The 24,700-nt window shown below is 40.5% G+C and overlaps 1 protein-coding gene across 4 annotated transcripts in view; it reads left to right on the forward strand.

The window, feature by feature from the left end:
* jag2b (jagged canonical Notch ligand 2b) overlaps positions 1-24,700 on the forward strand; it is a 52,541-nt gene that overhangs the window by 22,793 nt on the left and 5,048 nt on the right. For 2 of the 4 annotated variants that reach the window (XM_044169451.1, XM_044169452.1), the window contains exons 4-22: positions 2,401-2,658; positions 3,594-3,654; positions 6,272-6,402; positions 9,269-9,388; positions 9,779-9,892; positions 10,290-10,403; positions 11,664-11,777; positions 12,242-12,288; positions 12,499-12,672; positions 18,044-18,206; positions 18,308-18,469; positions 19,165-19,278; positions 19,417-19,530; positions 19,754-19,867; positions 21,162-21,278; positions 21,568-21,595; positions 22,187-22,272; positions 23,680-23,793; positions 23,998-24,113. In XM_044169451.1, coding sequence (XP_044025386.1) covers positions 2,401-2,658; positions 3,594-3,654; positions 6,272-6,402; positions 9,269-9,388; positions 9,779-9,892; positions 10,290-10,403; positions 11,664-11,777; positions 12,242-12,288; positions 12,499-12,672; positions 18,044-18,206; positions 18,308-18,469; positions 19,165-19,278; positions 19,417-19,530; positions 19,754-19,867; positions 21,162-21,278; positions 21,568-21,595; positions 22,187-22,272; positions 23,680-23,793; positions 23,998-24,113 — 2,261 coding nt within the window. The remainder of the gene's footprint in view (positions 1-2,400; positions 2,659-3,593; positions 3,655-6,271; positions 6,403-9,268; positions 9,389-9,778; positions 9,893-10,289; positions 10,404-11,663; positions 11,778-12,241; positions 12,289-12,498; positions 12,673-18,043; positions 18,207-18,307; positions 18,470-19,164; positions 19,279-19,416; positions 19,531-19,753; positions 19,868-21,161; positions 21,279-21,567; positions 21,596-22,186; positions 22,273-23,679; positions 23,794-23,997; positions 24,114-24,700) is intronic. The other 2 variants (XM_044169453.1, XM_044169454.1) reach the window with 1 other exon arrangement.

A 24,700-nucleotide genomic window follows, 5' to 3' on the forward strand; every position in this document is an offset into this window, starting at 1 on the left:
CTATCCAGTAGCACTGAATACTGGATGTCCACCAATTTCCTCCAGTCAAACTCAGACAAAACAGGAATCTGTATGCTCAGATCCTGTCACATCTGGATGTTTTAAACATTGTGCCTATTGTAAAAGATGTACATGTGCTTTTTGATTCTGAAAGGTTAGGTTTGTGTGCAAAAAGACATGCAGAATAAAATGTTGACGTACATGACTGTGTGTATCTGTAACACACTGGAACTTGTTCTTTGGCCTGAGTCAGCACCATTCTCATGTCTTGTCCTACGTAAGAGCCTACTGGTGTGATGATCCGTCAGTGAGATTCCTCTCCTCCAGCGTCATGTCCTCCAGTGTGCCTCTCTTCCCTTCCCCGTGTCCTCAGGAAAGGCAGACGGCTGTTTTCCTTGTGTTTATCGAGCAGGAAGTGGAGTGGACTGGGCGGCCGTGCTCAGTGTTTAGACACCGAGGTAGCAGAGCCCGGCTTGGGCCCGGAGCCCATTGTTCTCTATCTGGCAACTACCGGGGGTTATTTCTGTTATTGTTGCTTAATTCTGTCTGACATTGTGTCAGTCCCCAGCAGAGGAAGGTGTGTGTGTGTGTGTGTGTGTGTGTGTTCCTGCTTGCTCACTTCAAAATGTCTATGGTGCATTGCAGCCATGGAGGAAAGGAAATCACAGACCCCCAATTTCCATAGAGATTGTTTGCCAGCTTTGATCCCACTGTGATAAAGATTGCTTTCTTTCTGGAAGCTGGCGCTGCGAGCAAGCCCCGCAGAGGCAAACAATCTTTAATGCGCTAGAGGCTAAATGGTAGCAACCTCCCGACATGACCATGCACATACAGAGAGCTCAGAGGCACTGGTGATGTGTGCTATCAGCAGAAAATGGATCAATTTGCAGACAATGAATTTCAATTGCATACTTAAAATTCAGTGGGTACTTTCCACACACACACACAGACACACACACACACAGACACACATACACAATGTGATATCAAAGCGTCTGTCTGGTGAATAAGAATGCACTGCTTTATCTTGTGAAGGAGTGACTTTACATCAGAATAAAAGACTCCACATCATTGCCCTATGTCACTGTTTCAAATAACACATTTTTATCACCTTACTAAAAGCATTGGATGCTGGGGGCCTTATGAGTTCTGTTTAACAAGTTGTAAACATTGACATATCATCACCTTTTTAAGTTGATATTGTGAACTTGTTAACAAACAGTTGCTTATTTACACATCCAGCAGTTACAGAGCAACATTCTCATTCATTTGGAATTGTGTTTCTGGCCACCTGGCGAATTTAAGTCCAATATTCATTCTCTTTTAGTTCTGTTTCTACCAACTCCTGAGGCAAAATATCTGGCTCTTTAGCTGCTAAATGCTCCTATGTTAACCAGCTTGTTGCTGTGTCTGTCTGCCATTTTAACGGCTGAGCAGGTAGTGTACAGTGGGTATTTAGAGCTTTTTCACTGAAAACAGCTGCCTGCTCTGGCCCGAAAACGCCGCCATTAGAGTGGTGAGAGTGAACCAAAACAACAAAATTGTTGACCGGACAGCTAAACAATGAGTGAAACCTGCTATAAAGCGCCGTAAAGCCGCGGGGAGCTGGTGGTTCATCCCTACGAGTGACCCCTTTCATATTATCATATTGTTTTCACATTGTCATTTCATACATTTTTATTGTAAAGCTATTGGTTATAGCTGCTTTAAATATGACATTTTCTGTGTGAAATTTAGTTTATCGTCCAGCGATTTCCCCTGTGCACTTCAGCTGTATTATAAGTTGTCAGTTCACGGAAACCAACCAGTATTCCCTTATCCTGGGGTGGAGGGCACTCCAACCAGAAATCCAGACCTGAGCAGAACCAGTTGCTCAGTTCAGTGACTGAAAACTTAATGTGCGTTCTCAAACTTAACTCCTAAGCAACTCCTATCACATGAACAAAAAAACTGGAAAGTAGCTTCTCACAGAATTTAGACTGTGTTGGCCCTCACTGATTATACAGTAGCATTAACTAAGATTGTGATGTGTTGTAGATTGTGCTTTGATGGTAGATGAAGGTAAATTATTTTGTTTGATGTTGGATTGTATCTTTAGATTATTAAAGGACCATGAGATTACTACATGCTCATGATACAGCATTTCATTTTGTCATATTGCGAGGACGAGTTATACCAAGGGTATTGGGAGGGAAATTAATGTTGTTTTAAAATTTATGGTACCATGACTTAATCTTCCCCCTAACTTGTAGTCATAGTGGTCTTTTCATTCTTCGGTGGTCGTCAGGGTGTGGGTGATTTGTAAGGGGAGGAGGGGATATTTTAAATGTTCATCTACTTGGTTCTGTTGTCAAATTGGAACAAAATATTCACAACTCTTAATCCTGGTTTTTGTTTCAGCTGAGGACGAGCTGCTGATCGAACGCAGCATACACGCCGGTATGATCAACCCCGGTGACCCCTGGCAGACCATCCTGTATGACGGGCCGGTGGCTCGCCTCATCTATCGTATCAGAGTCCGGTGTGATGATAACTACTATGGCAACAAGTGCAATAAGCTGTGTGTTCCTCGTGACAACTACTTTGGGCACTATCGCTGTGAGCCTTCAGGAGCCCAGGTGTGCCTGAATGGCTGGATGGGCCCAGACTGCAGGACAGGTGAGCTGCCAACATCTCAGCCAATGTCCTGGACTTGGTATCAATAGTAATTGTAAAAGTTCACGAAGACAGTTCAGTTCAGACAGTTTGATGTTTATCAGATTTATCAAACCAGATTTAAACATTTGCTAATTCTAGTTCTCAAATGGGAAGATTTGCTACTTTTTGTTTCGGTGTTTGAATTTTGGGCAGTTGGTAATTCAAAGATGTCTCAAAGATGTGGCCCTATTTGTCAACTCTAAAGTGTTCATAGTGCTCAGATAATTTGCTGTAAGTATAAAGTTATGTTACTAAAAGCTTAAATTAAACGTGATCTGATGTGTTACACTTATACACCTGTGTTACAATACTCTGTATGTATTGTGTCACTACTAAATGTATTGACATTAACTTGAGAATGTACAACTAAAGGTAACATAACTTATTTTCAATTAAATCCAAAGTCATTGTCCAAGTACCATTTTAAAAGGCATGGTGGAAACGTGCGCTGCCTGCTTATGTTAAAATGTAGCAGCACTGGGGTCGTGCTTGTGGGTGGCGTTAGAGAGAGTGGGGGGCCTCAATAAATCACCCAACTGTCCTTAGAAGATGAAGAGGAGGGGAGAGAAGAGGGGCTGGGTTGTTTTTAAGAGGGGGTAGTGTTGTACATGCAGGCTATAAAGTTGTCCATTCCTTGTGCCCCAATCCTAATCAGGGTGCAATGAATTCTCATGTCTTGTTGCACTTGTTAGAAAGATGGCAAACAAACAAGCTTCTCCTCCTCCCACCTTTCCATTTTGTTGCCTCCCTTCATATCCCCCACTTCTCTTTGGCCCTCTTTCTTAAAGAATAATATGTTTTTTTTATGGAAAAAAATGTAATGATACATGTCTCCCAGGAGAGTTTAAATATCACCTTTTTAAATTGTCTCTCTCTGTCTTCTTGCTTTTTCTCAGCAATCTGCAAGCAAGGCTGCAACCTGTTATATGGCAGCTGCTCTGTCCCAGGGGAATGCAAGTAAGATTAACAGGAATATCTGTCTCTTTCATATACAGAAATGTGACTTTTCAGACATTTTTTTTTCTTCAGGATCTTCATTTCTTTTGATGTACTGCTATTATCCATACAAAGATTCCATTTCTTGTTGCTTTGTGTTCAGTCATATTGTACATGCAGTTAGATTTATTGGTTTGGTCTGTTTTGTAATAGAAAGGCGGTTTCTGTAACAACTGAAAAGGCAACTGCAATAGCGTTACTTATTCAAAATTAGACCAATAGTCAAGCTAAATGTATGAAAGACAAAAGAATGATGGAATTGAGATGCCAAACAGAGACACCTTCACTTGCCTTTTTCTTCCCTTATGAGAATGGCATATCCACCTCAGTTCAGAAGAAACGGGCACGTCTGCCTTCTTGTATTTTTAGCCACCTGAAATCCTCCACAGAATACCAAGCATCTCATCAGCTCTCTGTGGCTCGGACTGAAGAAAGGGAGTTGCCGGTGTGAGAATTTGACCACTGTAAACGTGCTGGGAATTGTCATATCCCCTCCCCATCCGCATTGCAGTCCTCCTTGAAGGGCAGGGGGCAGGAAAGGAAATGAATAGCCCACTGTGTTATGTACATTTCCCAAAGTGGAAATGACAGTTAGATAAAGTTACATAGAATTGCCCCATAGGTCCATGTTTCCAGGATGTGGTGCATCCCGTTGTCATTTGTAAACCCCCTCCCACCTGCCAGATGGAAAGAGACACTTGCCTCCCATTATTAGGAAAAAGGGGTTAGGCTCGGAGCCGAGGAATAACAGGGGATGACCAGTTTTAGGAAACTCCTTCACATTCTTTTGTCTGCCATGTCTGTCTGAAATGTCAAGTCCCAGTCAACAGGAAGTGACATGAATAGAAGAGCAGCGGTAAAGAATCTTCCTGCAGTGGCATGAATTTAATGAAGCCTCAGGTCACACAAACCTGGTATTAATGCCCTCGCCATCTCCTTTCATTCCCTTTACAGTTTTATGGGCTTCGCCCTGTTTACCACAGGCTTTAAAGAAACACAAAAGCTGATACGAGCCTGTTACGCTGCTTGTTAGAACACATTAGGCTTGTTCTGACATATTTGTCAAGGCTTGCCGTGTACCAAGAATTTCTTGGTTAAGCAGTGTAACACATTTTTCACCGCTCTGAGCATTTTGCAAACTTTGACATTCCAAGATGTTGGACTCTAACTCAGAAGAAACATCACGCCTACACCTGCAAGGGATGACTAATCTTGATATCAGTATGGCCAAGAATGAAACCACAGAATGCCTGTTTTGATACCTTCAAGCTTAAAAAGCGAGTCTCCTTGCTTACGTTCTGTTAGTGTTATTGCTGCATTGCTGTCAGACCCTCTGAAGCTAATCATATACAGCGAAGAAGCATGCCAAGTATTCCCCGATGCCCCTTTACCCCCAGCCTGAGAATGGCAGAGACTTCCAAAGACCTTGTCTCTCAGAGACAGCGGTGCCGTCTGCAGGAGACTCAAAATAGCAATCAATTGACAAGACAGCTGGCTCGACGACACCACAGCCTTGGAATAGCCGAGCGCTGTCATGGAGCTGCAGGCGTGTGCACTTACACACTGTATACACACAGTTGTCTCCAGCCACTCTCTCTCAGAACCACCGTGCCACCCTCGTAGCCCTCAGCCCCAGACTCTAACTCGAGTACGGGAGCTGCTGGAAGTATTCTTAACCCTTCCTGCCCTGGAATGTCCTGCCTCCAATTAGGTTAGTTGGCTGGAGGTCGTGGGATAGGTTGTCGCAGGAGCAGAATACAGTATTAGGTGTGTTTCCACTGTTGGGCAGGTTGCATCCAGCTCAGTGGTTTGAATCCTAAATCAGGGCCTAATGGATATCTTCAGAAATTCTTCCAAGACCCTCCCACAGTCATTATTATAAATGTTGTTTCTTATTATTTAGAAACAAGCATAAAACAACTTTGGTGATGGGTTTGGTTTTGAGAAACTTGTTTTTGCATTTAGACTTTCAAATACAGGATAATCAGCTCTCAGAAAACAGGAAACTTACTGGATTGTCAGAAACTTATTTATGTTCCACTAATAAACTCATAGTCATAAATCATGTTATAAAAAAAATCAGGTTTCATTGACTTTATTTCTTTTGGAAACAACAAAATCAGTACAACCTAATTTTTTCCTCCAGTAGAATATATAAAAAGATAACTCAAAATATAATGAGAGCATCCTCTTTTTAGCAACTTATTTGTCATGTTTTTGAAGGTCTATGCAATTACCCCAGAGTAAAGCTGTTAGATGAATGTTGTGATGTGACAAGTTATAAATAAGAAACAACATTTTAATATATCCTATGTTGAAAACCAGTGACTTCTCCTTTTTAAAGCTTACTCAATAGAGACCTTCTTTTTTAGAATATGAACACATCATTAATGGCGAGACAGTCTTGATCATCACATTTACACATCTATTATACAGTTCTTTTAGAGAATGTAAGAGAGTGCAAAGAAAACACAACAGCCATAGAAAGAAAAAGAAGGGATTCTTCAGAGAGCAGGTAGAGGGATTAGATGAGGGAAGTGATTTCTTATGTTTTGCCGTCTGTGTTTGACTTTGACAGGTGTCGCTATGGCTGGCAGGGCCAATTCTGTGATGAATGTGTGCTTTATCCTGGTTGCGTCCACGGGACCTGCAACATCCCCTGGCAGTGCAACTGCGAGAGGAACTGGGGAGGCCTGCTGTGTGATAAAGGTATGGAAAAGGTTTTTTTATTATTATTTATTTATTTTTATTATTTCATCACTTGCTCCCACACAAGACGCTAGCAGAGTCCCTGCTCTCATCCTGCACGTCTGTTGTCTTGAGAAACAGGCTCATTGGTTCCGTGCTTGCAGCATTGGTATCTGTTGAGCAGATAAAAAATGTGGAAAGCAGTTGGAATGGGGGTATCTTGAAACTCACCACCTTTTAAAGCTTAAAGATGATTAGATCTGAAACGATGAGTTGATTAATTGAATAGTTGATCAACAGAACATTAATCTGCAAGTATTTTGATAACTGATTCATTGTTTGTCATTTTTCAGCAATAACGTCATATATGTCCTAGTTTCAGCTTCACAGTGGTGAGGATTTGTTGCTTTTCTTTGTCTTAAGTGATAGTAAACTGAATATCTTTGGGTTTTGGGCTGTTGGTCCGACTAAACAAGCAATTTCAAAAAGTCACCTTGGCCTTTATGACATGTTCTTGATTTCTGTACATTTTATCATCAAACAATTAATCCGTTACAAACGAAAACATTCTCCAGGTACTAAGGAGAGAAGTTATATTAAAAGCCTTTTATTCAGTCGTGCATATTGGTTAACACCACATCTGGTTTCGACCTCACAAGGCGGAATTAGTAAAAACAGATACTCAATGTAAGTACTCTATATACACAATACATTGGAAATAAACGTTACTCATAACATAATAAAATGAACAACAATTAAAAAAAACCCCAGAAAACTGTCACAATGATAGAAAAAATATTAAAATGAAAAAAATGGAAAACATGTACAATCCCATCAATAGGTTCAATTAAAAAGGTTATTCATAAAGCAACAGCAGCAAAGGAAACATACATAGGAAAAGCTACATTTTTGTGTCTGATAGCAAATTTGTGTACTGTTGTGTTTCTTTCAGGTGTGAATTAATCGACAAAATAATCATCAGTATAATCGATAATGAAAATAATTGCTAGTTGCAGCGCTAGAGGTGATTTTAGCATATTATAGACATTATGTTGCTTTGCAAACTGGACCTAACACTAAAACCACCCAAAAAAGATTAGTTTCTTTCTCTTGATTTTACATCATTTCATATGCTTTATGTGGTTTTATGTGGTCAGTTATCACACGAATTAAAGTACCTTCATATGAGCTCTGAATTCTCTTTACATCTCATTCTCTCTGACCGGAGAACAGCAGCTGGATAGTTTTACTGCCTGTGTGATCTGAGCAGCAGCAGAGACACTTGATACCTCCACATCCCTTCGTCACCGAAGGCTCTTCAGGGGATGAGAATGGGTCGTAAGATCCCCAGTGGAGACAGATCCCTGCTCTTTTATTTACCAGTCTTTAGGGTGACCTGGCCTTTAGCCTAGGGATGGTGTGCAGGGATCACATAGGGTTTAGTTGGGTTTATTCTGGACTTGGAAAAAACATCAGCAATTGAAGAAGAAAAGGGACAAAAAATACATAAAATGCCAAACTGTGTATTTGTACAAATACCCAGACAAATTCTACATATCTAGGAGTCTAACTGAATGATAACTGCAACTTAACAACTTGGCTGTATCCTATAAATACTGTAAAGCCTCTATTATAATGCAGTGCAGCAGAGTGGTTGAGAAAACACTCTGTGCTTCCTGTCAAAGCTGACAGCTGGCGCTCTGTACCGAGTGAAGATTCCTACAAGCTTCCAGGGAACTCCCGGCACCAACAGGATAAAATGGTGAAACAAGCAAAACCCTTCCTCTCAGGTCAATCCAATTAACAGAAGTAGTAACAGTTGCAGCCGACATTGAAAAGTTTGCTCGAAAGGTTTTTGTGTATATAGAGGAGTTTATCTTACTTATGCCAATGAACATTGATGTCCTCTTTAAAATCATTTTAAAGAAGTTTTTCAGTTTTGGTCTTGAATTACAGGATGAACTTAGCTACCAAGCTGAGAAGCCACGTTTGTTTCTTATTCTCCCTCCACTTCTTGTCTTTTGAGCAGATTTTAATATTGCCATTATAATCCTGCAATGCCAGGTTTTCAGTTGAGAAATTCCATCAACTTACCACTTAATATCAAAGTACACTTTACCTGGTTGAAAACATTTGTGTCAGGATAGACTGAATTAGGACAGGACTTAATTCATCGATTGATCGTCTGGCCTTGTCCTTGGAATCAAAGTTTATTAAATTATATTAAAATAATGATGCGTATTGTTTAGATTATACACTACAGCAGTTGTTTCACATCATAATACATCACTTTCATTTGTTTCAAGTTTGACTGGCAAGCTTTTAATTACGACATCTCGTTGCGCCCTCTTCTGCAATAGTTTAATGGCACCCTACTGGAGAATTGTCATCACCAGCTGTTTATCTTGATGCTCCTAGCTCCTAATATTCGCATAAGGCTAGTGGATGGAAACACGAATTATTATGCATTTTCTTTTGCTGCTTTTCTGGAAATTTGGTTAAAATATGTGCTAAAGTTGAATGGAATCCTGACTAGCAACTTTGCCAGCTCCAACTTTGATTCAGCACTTAACTGCACAACCAGAGACGGTAGAATTTGTTTTCGGTACAGCATAGTAACAAGGCTCAGTTCAGTGTCAGCTGCGTTGCATATAGACAAACATCAATATAATATTACAGAGTAAATAACAATCACGGTATTTGTACAGTAGGCGGGCAGAGAAAGCTGCATATTTAGGATCATGATGCATCGATGCAGGGGTATATGCTAGAGTTAGGAGGCAGAGATCCAGAGTCCTTATTGCAGATGGTCATTTGGTCTAAAATGGGTGAAATACTAATCACTGAATTAGTGTCTTGGTGTCTCTAAATGTGTGTCTGCCTCCAGATCTGAATTACTGCGGTCGCCACCAGCCCTGTGTCAATGGAGGAACCTGCATGAACACCGAACCAGACGAGTACTACTGCGCCTGTCCACAGGGATACTCCGGCAAGACCTGTCAGATAGGTGAGAGAGATCCCACACTAGAACCTGCACTATTGTCTTTGAAAGTGGACATTCACTGTGGGGTACTAACTACTTTCGTTCAATCAAGATTGGCCTTCCCTCATGTACAATATATGCTCCTTAGTTACAGCCCTAGCTGTATGTTGAGTACAGATATATAACAATATAACAATCTATGCTAGCATTATGAGGATGTGTAGAATAAGCAATTATCAAAACATGTCTGATATGAAAACATACCAGCTTTACAATTGTAGCATTGAAAAAAATATGACAAAGGATGCCACATATAATGAACTGGATATGATGGAAGAAAATTGCTTACCTACAGAAAGCCTACAGAAAGACTTGACTTTCTTTTTCTTTGACCGCACCCCCTCCCTCCATCAGCCGAGCACGCCTGTGTTTCCAATCCTTGTACCAGCGGTGGTACATGCCACGAGGTTCCCACAGGATTTGAGTGCCAGTGTCCGCCGGGCTGGGACGGTCCGACCTGTGCCAACAGTGAGTCGCTGCACTACTTTCAATCATCTCCACTCCTTCATCCATGCTGATACTTAGTTACATCTGTCACTCTCAGCCTCTTCTTTTTCCTCTCTTCATTACTTCATTACAGAATTCTTCCTCTCCTCCCTATTGAACCCTGACCAAACACACTCTTGTTGAGCATCCACTAACCTTCATTTGGATGTGTATGTTTACTTCATTAGTCGAGGTCCTCTTAACACTGATACACCAAACCTCTAATCTCTTACCTGTCAGCGCTCTCCTTCTTGTCCTCTTTCACCATCATCTTATTAATGCCCAAAATCTAACTAAAGTCCAACACTTTCCTCAAATGTAGCATGTAGTTGGAAATAAGCAGAGTGAGTTGATGTGTGTGTGTGTTTGTTTTTCTCAGATTTGGACGAGTGTGCCTCCAGTCCATGTGCTCAGGGTGGAACCTGTGTCGACCTGGAGGATGGCTTTGAATGTGTGTGCCCTCCACAATGGGAGGGAAAGACCTGCCAGATAGGTGAGATTCAGGTTTTCCATAACTACACCTACACACACAACTTTTTACTTGTACCGATCACCAGAGGTTGTTAAACAGTACTTGCCATGTTCAGGATTATTGTTTTTTGGCAAAAAAAGTCTTCATTTCTACAGGGAGACATGTTTGCAGCCATTTCTTTCCTGTTTGTTCCATTTCCTAAAACAAATAAATGTCCTCTGAGACACAGGTGCACAGCATTGCTCACTGCTTAGGATAGCTGTGTTTTTGGATTCAAATTGGCAACCAGCAACCTGAGCCCATGGACAGAGTACAAGCTGTCAATATCCTGTACGAGCTGGCAGCTGCACAGCCCTTTTTTTTCTCAATGACTTTATGAGCTACTAGTGTGACTACATCCGACTGTTTGTTTGTCGCTTGAGGTGGCATTCATTTCTATATCGCTCCCGTTCCAACAAGCGGACGTGACCGGCGTGAAGCCAGGAAATGGATTACGACTGATAAACAAAGTTGGGTGGGTGTGTGCGTGTGTGTGGGGGGGGGTCATCTCAGTGTCATCTTACCAGCTCAGATCTCAGCTTACAGGGAGCCATTGGCCTCCTGCCTTACCTGGCGAGTGTGTGTGTGTGTGTGTGTGTGTGTGTGTGTGTAGTTTAGTGTTTCAGAGAGAAGACAGGTGTGTGAGTGAGCACAGCAGGACTCCCTGCAGATTGACCCCCCCTTTGAATATTTGAGCAGCAGTGCTTTTCTTTGTTGTAACGCTTCTGATGTCTTTTGGAAGTGGTGAACATTTGTGAGTGAAACTGTACAGTTTGCACTCATTTCATCCGTGTCGAAACCGTGATGAAAACTGTTCTGTGTCTGTTGTTTCTCTGAGGTTTGTCTTTTGGGGGGGGGTTCTAGCTTCTTAAATGTGTATATGTGCTCCTTTTCTGTGTTTTTAAAGTATTTTATCTTTGCATTTTGGATTTGTAAGATGTCACCATGGGCTCTGAGAACATTTGATAGGTCTTTTTTTTTGTGTGGCATTTTATAGATTATATAGTTCATCAAAATAATCAGTTGATCAGTAGAGCCACTAGATTTATTTAATGTAGCATGTGCATCAATTTAAACTTGTGTTAATTAACAAATAATTAACATTGCAATGGTGCCTGTTCTGTAATATTTGTGTTAACTGGGCTTCAAAGGTTGGATTTCTGGTTTCTTTTCTTTCTCTTTGTCCTTTTCCTTTTGTTTCAATTGATGGACTCGGTCTCCTTCTACATCCTGCCTTTACAGATGCAAATGAGTGTGCCGAAAAGCCCTGTGTGAACGCTTACTCTTGCAAAAATTTGATTGGCGGATATCACTGCGACTGTTTTCGGGGATGGTCCGGACAAAACTGTGACATCAGTCAGTATTTCTTCCTTAAAAGTCACTTGTAAATTTCTGTCCTTCCACTGGCGTCCTCTTCTTCTGGCTACTTTCAAACGCCTCCTCTTACTTCCTGGATGCACAACGTAGGTGTAGTTTAGCGTCACTCCATTTCCCACATGTGGTAACCCGTTTCTTTCTCGTCTTGGCAAACTGAAGCTCTAGATCTGCCATCATGAATGAACTTGCATGCCTAGTTCCTCTCTCACTGGATCCAATGCATGCCCAGTTACAATCCATACAAGGTCTATCTGGCACTTTCTTGGCCTCACTAGTTATTTCTTTTCCAAACTTTGACTTAATCTGTGCACAGCCCACATTATAGATTACACCTGATAATGGGTAACGTGATAAATAGCCCAATAATGAATTCCTACATGGAAACTGTTTGTTTTTCATAATGTTTGATAATAACAAGTAATTTTGTCTTTTTTCCTCTTCAGACATCAACGGCTGCCATGGTCAGTGCCAGAATGGAGCAACATGCAAGGTATGGACGTTTTAATTTTAATCTATATTCCACTTCACCCAGTGGGGGTTCACTTTGCACTTTGCTCTGCTGCACATACACGGACCAAAATAACAGGTGTGCTTGGAGGTGCCCACACAGTCCATCGCCTAAGACCTACGGCCTTGCTTTGTCGTTGCGCTTGGACTCTTCTTGGACGCTTCTCTAAATTTATCTCTGTGTTTTCTTTAGGAGGGCCCCAGGGGATACCACTGCCAGTGTCCTCCAGGTTTTGTGGGCACTCACTGTGAAATCCAGAGGAATAAGTGTGATAGCAGACCTTGCCAGAATGGCGGCCAGTGCCACGCAGTGTTGGACGGCTTTGTTTGTCAGTGCCCATCAGACTTTGCTGGACAGCTGTGTGAGGTGAGTTTCATGTTCCACAGGTCACATTGCTGGATTATTGTGGATGCAGTGACAGTTTATAAGCTGGTGGTAGTTTCTTTTTTTATAGCCTTTGGACTTTAGTGACACATTACAATGTTGGAGCACCTTCAGACTGGCACTTTATTTACACTTAGTGGCCTAAAAATACAGAGAAGAAACATCATTTTTGATAAAGGTCTACAAACCAAAATTTTTTAACTAAATTGAGTACAATTAACCAACAGCGTGTGATTTCTGGTTTCTTCTCAGTTTACGGAGTTTCTGTGAACTGCTGTGCAAGAACCTGTCAGAGACACACACACACACGAGAACATTTCCGTATTCTTATCCATAACCGCTACTTTTTTTTCTGAGGTTTGCTCATATGAGGGTTACATGTTGGATTCTTTATTGGACAAACTGGTCAACCTGACAAATACCTGTTCATGAGTAGGAGCGCATTTGTGTGATTTGATCATTAGCAAAAACAATGCCCCTAAATTGATATATATAAGGTGACCATTTCTGCTCTGTTTGTGGGAAAATTTCCCACTACAGAGCTTCAAGCTACTGTCAGAAATCAGCAGATCATCAATCATCAACATCAATTTAGCAGTGCCAGTAGTCTGATTTTAAGAAGAAATGTGAGAATATTAATGCAGCTGCCAATGACGTGTCAACAGAGCAGCACCCTACTGTGACAGATATGAAAAGGAAATGGTTTGACATGAAGTTTGATGCTAAAAAACATAGTGTCCGAATTTTCTTAGCAAACAGTGAACTGTATGTTACCATGGCAAAATGTGTCTCTGCAAGCCATGATGATGATATGGTGACAAGAATATTAATACTTATTTGACAACCATTTGGATTTTGGAAAATATACACAAAGTAACTTGTAATGCTGTGCAAATACACAAACTGCAGTAGTCATTACAACAGAGGGATCTACAGAGCAGTGTGCCAAATTATTACCATGATCTGCTTAAAAGTTGTGTAGTATGTTTCCAGCCCAATAAGCCAAGCCCAGGTTTCAATTGCAAAACTGTTGTTGTTGCTGATAATTTTATTTCATACAGGCATTACATATTGGTGTCCTTGCTGCAGCCTTGATGATGATGATGATGATGATGATGATGATAATAATAATAATAATAATAATAATAATAATAATAATAATAATAATAATAAAATATTATTATTATAACTTTATTTATATAGCACCTTTTTAAAAACAGAGTTTACAAAGTGCTTTGACGTGCTAGGCATAGCAGAAACAGGATATCTAGAGGGCAATATAACAGCAGAAAGCCAAACAGAATTGTCAAACAAAGCAAGACAAAAAAATTAAGACAAGACAACTTAAAAACAATGAAAAACATAACAAAGCAAATAAAAACAAATGGAAACAATAAAAAGACGAATCAAAGTACGACATCACATAAAAGCAAGTCTATAAAGATGAGTTTTAACAAGTGATTTTAAAAGAAGGCACTGATTCTGCATGCCTTATCTCCTCAGGCAGGTCGTTCCAGAGGGGCCCTGATGGCAAAAGCACGGTCACCTTTAGATTTAAGCCTCAACTTTGGAATAGCCAGAAGAGGCCCCACCTGAGGATCTAAGGCTGCGAGCTGGTGATCAGTAAAATCTTAAAATCAGTTCTAAAACGAACAGGGGGCCAATGGAGAGAAGCCAGGATTAGGGTGATGTGATGTCATCTGTTAAAACCAGTGAGAAGCCTAGCTGCTGCATTCTGAACCAGTTGGAGGCGAGAGAGTGACTTTTGGTTTATGCCAGAAAGGAGGGAGTAGCAGAGTCTAGAGAAGATAAATGCGCGAATAACTCAGGTCAGAGTGTGAAAGCATTGGTTTAATTCTGGAGATGGTTCTTATTTGGAGGAAACAGGACTGGACAATTTATTTTGTTTTGTGGTTTAAAACTTGGATCAGAATCACACAGTACCCCCAAATTTCTGGCAGTGGGCTTCACATTTGCAGACAAGGGACGAAGACTATTCTCAATAAGACTGATGGGGTTTGGGGGATTGAACAATATGATTTCTGATTTTGAGTTATTGAGTTGAAGAAAATTTTGTGCCATCCAACAGTTGACAATCTAAAACAGCAGCTAGGTTTTTTGGGTCACCAGGTTTCAGGGGAAGGTATATCGGCGTGTCGTCTGCGTAGCAATGAAAAGAGACGTTGTGATGTTGAATCATTTGGTGGAAACATGTAGATAGAAAATAAAATTGGACCTAAAATTGAACTTTGTGGTACACCACAGGTAATGTGAGTTGTAGAGGATGAGTAGTTACCTATGGTGACTGCATAGGTTCTTTCTAAAAGATAAGAATTAAACCAACCAAGTACAGTGTCCTTGATGCCAACGCAGGTTTTAAGACGGTCAATTAAAATGGCATGATCTACTGTGTCAAAAGCTGCACTTAGGTCTAAAAGAATTAAAATTGCGCTCTACCCCTGTCTGCTACTAAAAGGAGGTCATTGGTTACCTTGATGAGGGCAGTTGCTGTGATATGTAGATATCTAAAACCTGACTGAAACTTCTCAAAGATGTTATTACGACACATAAAAGCTAAAAGTTGGGTTGAAACCACTTTTTCTTTTGATTAAAAACAGAAGTTTAGTAATTGGCCTATAATTGTTAAGAACTGAAGGGTCAAGGTTAGGTTTCTTTAAAAGAGGTTGGACCACAGCATGTTTAAAAGTAAAATTCGGTAAAATTACAGGGAGAGGGGGTAAATAAAATTCTAGGGTTAGAGTGATTTGCTCAAATTAAATTAGAGAAGATTGATGTTGCTTTTTTAACTGCCATTTGATAGTTTTTCATTGCATCTTTCCAAAGTTACAAAAAAACATGTAAACCTGTTTTGTTTTTTTTCCCCATTTTTATTCCTTTCTCCATATATCTATATTTGAAGTGTGTGTTTGAAGCTAATGTAGGTTAGCAGCGAGGAAACTGACACTTCACTGCATCTCTTGGGCATTGAATGGAGGACATTGCTGGTCAGGAGCCAATCCTGTTTTAGCATATCTTCTATAAATATGAGCCTCTCTGAATGAGGTGACGCTGGATTTCTGCCCACATACTACAGAGCTCTGATGCCTGCTATGGCACGGTGTACATTGCTGCCCTGCGGTGCCAAAACTACAACACCTACAGCATCATATTTCTCTGATTAGTATCTCCTTTCAAACCCATAAAAGTTTGATTGTGTAATGGTGCTTTTGCTCATTCCTGATCTGAATGATGTCTGCAGAGGAAATAAGGACAACTTGAATCCCAGTGGACATGCTTAAGAAAAAAAGAGACACATTTACTCTTAGTAGGTGACATGCTTGTCTTCATCATGCAATACGGCTTTATGAATTTTGCACAAGTCCTTTGTGTCCCACATATAATTTATTTGGGGAGTCAACCCTAAAAAAGTTTTATTTGTATTTTTAGCCATGCTAGCAGTGTGGCTCTATGGATGGGCCGGTGGGTCAACCACTTGTCTGGTTCAGACTAAAATTTCTCAACAACTGGGGCGCCCCAGTAGCTTACCTTAGATATCAGGGCACATTTTTTTAATTTGTCCAATACTTTGGCTTATGACTAAATACCTGCAAAACTAATTACGTTCTCATTAGCCTCAGCTGTACTTTTAATTAGCAAATGTTAGCATGCTAACACCCTAAACTAAGATGAAAACTAAAATGACATTCTGGTTGTGCATTTTTATCTTACTGGATAACATGTTTTAAGGGGTCAAGAAAAACAATCTCACTGCTAGCTTAATTTTGTAGCTGTTCTGGAGTTTTCGATTACATCACACGATCTTCATCAGCAAATGGAGTCTGCCAACTTGTTAGGAAGTTCTCAGAAAAAAATTAACATGTGAACATCTACAATTCCATGGCACCTGGGCAAACTCCATCTGCTAATGCAAATGATGTGATGTGATCAAAAGCTCAAGAACAGCTACTAAATGGACCTCAAGATGAGATCTAAAAATCTGTTTTCAAGGTTAAGAATTAACTTGAATCAACCTCATGTTATGTTATAAGCAGCTTTCACAATAAAAGCATATAAATGTAGTTACTGCTTTTGTAACATTGGCTTAAATGGACCAGAATGAGACGACTTTAGGTACTAATATATTTGGAATTGCTTTTTTGAAAAAAAAAAACTAAGCACAACAAAGAAGCTCCCACATGCATTTTGTTTAAATTGGCAGTAGAATTTAAGGACCTAGGTATTGATTTACACTTAAGTATACATTTGTTTTAAATATCCTGCAATATTTGTTTTGTGAAAGACAAGTAATATCCTTTGAATGGTACAAGCAATCATCAAAAGCTAGTTTTATTGCAGAATGTATTTATGGTTGACCACAAGTAAATTATAAGCGTTGCCTTGTGGTTTTCTGCTACAAATAAATTCTCAACCTCTCTGCTACAATGAAGAATGTCTCTTGTGCTGTGAACAGTGCAAACAGTTACATTAATGTGCAGAAGATTTATAGACACTCTTGCCCTCAGACACGATCCCCTGACCACACACATGCAAATAGTAAAGACAAAAATGTATCTGGCCCTGACACTTTGGGTAAAATAAACTGTGTGTGACCCAGACTTCACCCTCCCTGTTGGCTTTCTCGAACTCCCTTGTTTAGCACCTTAAATGGAAAAGGGGTTCAACCCAGAGTTTATGCACAGTAGGCTTCTGTTTACAAAAACAGATTTTCACTCCAACTTCTGTATTGCAGCATATAGAAATGGCAAAAGATGTCTCTGTGGCCTCTAGTTGGGCTCTTTCTGTGTCACTGTAGTCTGACAGCTGATTTATCTTTATTATATTCTCTGTGGCTCTGCATGATTTTGGACCAGAGTCAACATTTGCCCTCCATAATGAGCTATCTTTCTCTTGCCTGCTCAGGTTCTCACTCTCTCTTTCTGTCTGGCTTCTGTCTCAGAATAATCTTGAAAAGATTAAGCAGGGCAGAGATGTAAAACCAAAAACTTGGATTCCCTTGATGAGCTTATGGAAAGTTTGAGGCTTACTTTGTGCGTCCACTTACCTTTTGATTTGTTCTGAACAGCGGCAATGGCTTGAGCCAAGCTGAACTGCTCATCTACAGACTTGAAATCTGCTTTCTCCATTGCCCCTTTGGCTTCACTTGTTTCAAATCACAGTTTAGTGAGGTGAAGATGTTGGGTAAATTGAATTAGTATGGCAGCAGTAGTCTACAAGTTACAGAAGCAAGCTTGTGGATTTGATTTGAAGGGACATTTTTAAATTCTTCAGTTTGTCCTGTATATATTGTCTCTATTGTAAATGCAATATTTTCCTCTCCTCTTGATTTCCTCAGATCTCTAGCTGGTCCCCCTCAGATGCTTGTGATCCAAACCCTTGTGAGAATGAGGCCAAGTGCCACAGCATGGACCAGGACTTCTACTGTGCATGTCCTGAAGGCTATGAGGGAAAGAAGTGCGAACAGCTCAAGGAGAACTGCCAAACCACCCCGTGTCAAGGTGACTGAAGTCATCTGCAATGATAAAACTGTATTTAATAAGCTAGTATGTCAAAGAAAAGTAATGAATTCGAACCAGAATTTATTTATTTTTTCTTGCAGTCATTGATAGCTGCACTATTGCTATAGCGACCAATGACTCAGCTGGAGTGCGGCACATCTCCTCCAACGTCTGTGGTCCACGAGGACGCTGCATCAGCCAGCCACCGGGCAACTTCACCTGCGTGTGTGATCCGGGTTTCAGTGGCATCTACTGTCATGAAAGTACGTAGAGAGACTTGTGTTGAGATTTAAACCTTTTGTTAAAGATCATACCCACAACTGAAATTACAAAAATGAAACTAATTTTAGTCAACCTGGGAAAAAAAGTTAGGTTTTTTTGCCTGCAAAAATGCAAAGAGTTTTTGAATGATGGATTTGTCTACTTTAAATTCATTGAAAAGCATTGCATGTATCAAGGCTGACTCCTTACTGCAGCGGACTGGGTTCGAATCTGGCCCAGGCCCTTTGCCCTTTGTCATCCCCTCTCTCTCCCTCCCCTGCCTTTCCTGTCTCTCTCTGAGACTATCCAATAAAGCAAAAATGCTTTTTGTAAAGAAATAATAATACTGCACACACACTTTTATCAATAATATTCTATTCCACAAAACAGTGTGGAAAACTATTTTAAATGTGAACATTTTACATATACACAGTATAACGTATCTATAATCATATCTATATAGAATTAGAATTATTGTTGACAGGTATGTCACTTCAAGTTTCCTTGTATTTGTTTACAACAGCATAATAGTGTGTTATGGGCCTTTATTAACATTTATTAAGTACTTATTCATTACTTATAAATGCTAAATAGGTAGGGTTAAGACAAAGTTAAAAAATACATAAATAGACAAACATCTTCTGAGTGTAGTCGTGCTGAAAGTGTTTTGTCTAACTTTTCCCACTCACTTTTTCAGATATTAATGACTGCATCAACAACCCCTGTGAAAATGGAGGCACCTGCATTGATGGAGTGAACTCCTTTCAGTGCTTCTGTCCTGATGGCTGGGAGGGTCGACTCTGCGACCTCAGTGAGTTCCTCATCTCCAACATTATTCTTTATTGGTCTTTTCAGCCGGTCTATACAGCATTTTATTTTCGCTCTGTTCTACATTTCTTTGAACTATAGAAGACAGTTTGGAATCATGTAAATCTTCCTCCTTCCTCAGATGTCAATGAGTGCATACACAACCCGTGTAAGAATGGCGGACGTTGCATTGACCTGGTGAACGACTTCTACTGCGAGTGTATCAACACCTGGAAGGGCAAGACCTGCCATTCCCGTGAGTTATGTCAACTCTGTGTTAATGTGTGTGTTTATGTTCATAGCTTGCTGTGGCCCCGACTCCACCATGCTACACATGTTTGTATGTTTTGGCATCTAAAATATGTTTACACAATGTTGAGCATATGTTAAATCACAAGAATTATCCTATCTTGCTGATGCTATGAATAGTCATATGAAGATCATGCATGACCTCAGTGTTTCTTTGTAATCCTGGCCAGGCAAGAGCCAGTGTGATACAACCACCTGCAGTAATGGAGGCACCTGCTACGACCACAAGGATGTCTTCCGCTGTGCCTGCCCACCTGGCTGGGGAGGAAACACATGCAACACAGGTGAGGCCTCAGGATGGCGTCTATCGAGGTTCGAGGCAGCTAATGATTGATGGTGTAGCTTACAGTTTTGCTTTGGGCATTGCAGAGTGTGAAATATTTCTGATATTGTTCTGTATTTTTAAAATGAGAATTCTAGGTAGACAGAAATCCAAAGAATTTAAAATATTCAGTTTCACTTCATTCATTCAGCACAACATTGTGTTCATGTTTTGTTGGGAGGAGGTGTCATTTTGTTTTTGTTTTTTTGCCTTAACCAATAGTATATAGACAGTAGTAAATCAGTAGCAAGTGACAGATCGGTCCTGCTGGCGTCATTTTCAGTTGACACAAGGCTGTGTTTGCGGTATTTGAATCGTTGAATCTATTTCAAAGATGTGAGCTGTGCTTCAGAAGTCTGGGGCCAGGCTAATTTAGGCTAATAGGTGCTAAAACTGCATTGAAAGTCAGAAAAAAACAAATGGTCATAATCAATGATACTATACAGTCAAAGTTTGGCTATTAGCATGGATTAGTTTGGAATTAGCATAGTGTTTTCGCAATATTACTGATTTAAACAGATTTCAAGGTCCTCGGGCATTATTTAAATACCTGAATTAGAATCTTTGTGCCATATTTTAGCTTAGATAAGGTCAGAACAAATAGCAAAGTTGTAGTTGCATGTTTTCTTTTAAAAGCACTGTCAAATTTGATTTATTGTGTGCTATGTAGATAATAATAATAAAACTTTATTTATAGAGCACTTATCAAAACAAAGTACAAAGTGCTTCACAACAAGAAAAATAAAATAACACAGTGAATGACGAAATATAAAGAAATAAAACACATGAAATACAGAAAAGCAATAAAATAAACAGTAAAATAAACAGCTAGTTCACGTAAAATCAGGATATGCTTTCAGATAAAAATGTGTTTTGAGACGAGATTTAAACGAGGACACTGACTCAGACAACCTAATTTCTTCGGGCAAGTTGTTCCAGAGCCTCGGGGCCCTGATAGCAAAAGCTCTGTCCCCCTTCGTTTTCATCCTGGACTCAGGAACAGACAGGAGACCCCTGCCCGAAGATCTCAAACTACGTGAAGGTTCATAAGGGATTACAAGGTCTAAAATATAATCTGGGGCCAGGCCATGAAGAGCCTTAAAAGTAATCAACAAGATCTTAAAATCAATCCTAAAACCAACAGGGAGCCAGTGTAAAGAGGCTAAAACAGGTGTTATGTGGTCATACTTCTTCTAGATATTAGGCTAGTTCTGTTTCTCTAGGATCTTTGACTGATGCTTTCTCTCTCCCCACAGCCAAAAACAGCACATGTGCCTCCAGTCCTTGTTCCAATGGTGGAACCTGTGTGGGAGGAGGAGACACCTTTACCTGCATCTGCAAAGAGGGCTGGGAAGGCCCCACCTGTGGCCAAAGTTAGTTTCTCTATTTAGCTTTGCATATAACTGATATAAAAGTCACCATTCTCTCAACTGTAATGTACTTATTATGCCTTTTAAGGCCCACATGATCTGATCATTGCTGCTTTGCTAACATCTGAGCATACACTACATGCATGAGGAGTTATAGGCAGTTAACAAGGTTTTAAGCAAATCATTTCTCTTAAATATCTGTAAATTTTATGAAAGGAATGGGGGAAAAGTGACATGAAATATTACACCATAACAACTCAACATCTTTCTTTTTTTTTTTTGTCTTCAACAGATATAAACGACTGCAACCCTCATCCTTGGTATGTACCGTTTCCTGCCTCACACACTCCTGTGGCGTAGCCAAACAGTTTCTTTTCTGTCCCCTTGCTTCCCTCATCTCCACACTTCACACAGACCTTGCAGGCTGGAGGGGTGAAGGGCCGCTAAAAGCAGTGGAAGTTGTCCTTAAATCAAACCTCAAAGGGGCATCTCTCAGGGGAGGGGGCTTGGATATTGAATAGGACAGAGAGAGGTGGGATAGAGTTTTTGAGGGGGAAAGGACAAGAGTCCCACCTACCCTATGGTGAATGCAGGTGGGTGGTGGAGTGGGGAGCATACGTGTCTATTCTTCCCGTGCGACCTGGGGGGGAGCTGGGCTTTTAGGAGGAATGGAAGAGTGGCATGATGAGAAGAGGGTAGGGGAGGGACTGGACATGGCAATTAGCATCTGAAAGGTGGAGGCTTGTATTGATGAGTTGAATTGAGCCTTGTGACCCCCCCTCCCCTTCCACCACACACACACACACACACACACACACACACACACAAATGATGTGCTTTGTTGCAGCTGGAAAGGATGTGGCTCTTGTACTGCCTCATCTAATCGTTTTTTTATTTCTTTCCTCTCTCAGTTATAATGGCGGTATCTGTGTGGATGGAGTCAACTGGTTTCGGTGCGAGTGCGCTCCCGGTTTCGCCGGACCAGACTGCCGAATCAGTGAGTAATGAGGTTACTTGATCATGTAACACGCTTTTTGATGCAGGACAAATATTTAAAACCCCTAACTAAAACATTTTAAAATCAAGATTCTGATTCTTCAACCTTGCACTTTATTCCCAAGACCCTAACATAGCCAGAGCAATGTAGTATGATTAAGAGGATAGATAGATAGATAGATAGATGGAGCAAGGAAAATCCAAAAGGAAAAGGGGGGACAAGGAGGAGATAGACACATTGACACCTAAATGTAAGACCGGGACACCGCCCTCTCCCTTTTTTCCTGGTCCTTTAACGCCTCAGGGGTCAGAGGTCATCCCTCCTCCATACTCACACAGTCACACAAACACACACGGAAGACAAATTACCCAGTGACCCTTAAATTCTTCTTCTCTGCTCTTTTGTTTCGGCCAGATAGCATTCACCTTTTCTGTCAGGCTTGAATTTGAGAATTTTCACCCAGACTGTGTTCATGTGGAATCTGGATGACAATGGCCAATGTTCCCAGTGATTTCGGTGGGAAGGCACAATTGATGTGTCATTCAAAGAGCTGCTCAAATAGCAGGGTTGGTTGTTAAACATTTGCACAATTTACTAATTTATGAAATTAAATGTGGTGTTTTAAACTGCACAGTACCGGGTTTTATCCAGTAATTGGCTTTTGTGATTTATTTTTCCCAAACTGGAAGTGGTTGGTCTTGACTGGCTACTATTTTCCCAGAGGGACCACAAGATAAATCTGAGAGGTCATGAGATGATTGACAGAATTGGTAATACGAGGAAACATTACTGCCATACAAAATTTTGGTTTAGTTTTTCTGACTTTCATTAATCTGAAAAAGTTTTACCTTTTCAGGACTTTCAGGAAAAATAATCAAATGAAACAATATCAGTTGCCCACAGCTCATATTATGCAAGCAGGGGATCACAAGAAGACATTAAGGCCCGGAGTTCAACTTTGGTGACATGCAAATTCGCACAGTTGACCAATAGTAAGTTGTCTCGACAGTGCTGACCTTCAAGGGAATGGAGAGAGTTGGAGAGTACAAAATGGAGGAGGCATCATCCACTTTTATTATCCCGCTAGCGACCAAGCTAACAAGCGAGCTGTCCGTTAGCAAGCTCGTACAAGTAAACAGCCCACTACCGAAAATAAAGAGGCCCAGAGAGCTATTGTGACTGCATTTTCCAGCTGGCTAGCATGTTAGCAATTTGCTAGTCAGCTGCAGTGGTTTACCGACTAGCCCTATGAGTAGTTCCTATGGCGCCAAGCTTCTAGAATCACATATTTCATGAAGACGTCAGACAAATTTTGGCTTTTAAGGGTCATAAGCTTAAAAAAAGAAAAAAATGTTGGCATCCAGGGCGTAGTGTCCAACTTGAATTTAACGTTCCTCTTCCCTTCAGACATAAACGAGTGCCAGTCTTCACCCTGTGCCTACGGCGCCACCTGTGTGGACGAGATCAACGGTTTCCGCTGTATCTGTCCACTTGGTAGAACTGGAGCCCGATGCCAAGAGTGTAAATACATCTCTATTCTCTGCCTTGCTTATTATTCAAGTCATACTTATTAAGTCATTCCATGTTGTAGTTTATGTAAGTTTGTACTCATTGTCTTTTTAATGCAGGACTTTAACTACATTGATTCATTCATTAATTTAGTCACTCATTACTGCAGACTTCCTGCTACAGAAGTTCATCATGTCTCTTTCTGTCTGTATGTAGTCATAGGTATTGGGAAGACTTGCCACTATGCTGGGCTGCAGTTTCCCCATAGCAGCCGCTGGGAGGAAGAGTGCAACAGCTGCCGTTGCATCAGTGGCAAAGTGGAATGTACAAAGGTAACATGGCCCTTCTAAAGGCAGTGCCAGCAAATTTCAGACTTACAAACAAACACTCTGAGCAAGGAAAAACAACAGCAACCAGTAACAGTAGTCAGACAGACAGAGGACCTCCAGCTACGGTTACCATAGAGTTCAAACAAATAGACAAATTGGCTGAGTTGTGATAAATAGTCTGAAAGGTTGCTTAGATTCGTTGTTGGTGTGGTAATATATGTTAATTTCCTCTTTTTGTTGTGCTTATTTTATAATATTTCATTACATGTGGGGGTGGGGCGGGTGGGGTTCAAGCATTATTACATAACATTTTCAATTACGTAAACTGACCACTTAACATCATCAATCATTCATATTGGAAAACTGTTAAAATGTGCAATCATGCTGTGACAGTAGTTAGTGAGATCAGAGCTGAAACAATAACTCAATTAATTTATCACTAATCAATTAATAATCGATTCATTGTTTGGTATTATTTGGCTTTAAAATTACTCAAACATTTGATGGTTTTGCTGCTATTCTTTGTCTTAAATAATAGTAAATTAAATATTTTGGCTTTTGCGGCTTTGTCTTGATGTGCTTTTGGACAA

Source organism: Siniperca chuatsi, linkage group LG16, assembly GCF_020085105.1.
Source record: "Siniperca chuatsi isolate FFG_IHB_CAS linkage group LG16, ASM2008510v1, whole genome shotgun sequence".
Lineage (NCBI taxonomy): Eukaryota > Metazoa > Chordata > Actinopteri > Centrarchiformes > Sinipercidae > Siniperca > Siniperca chuatsi.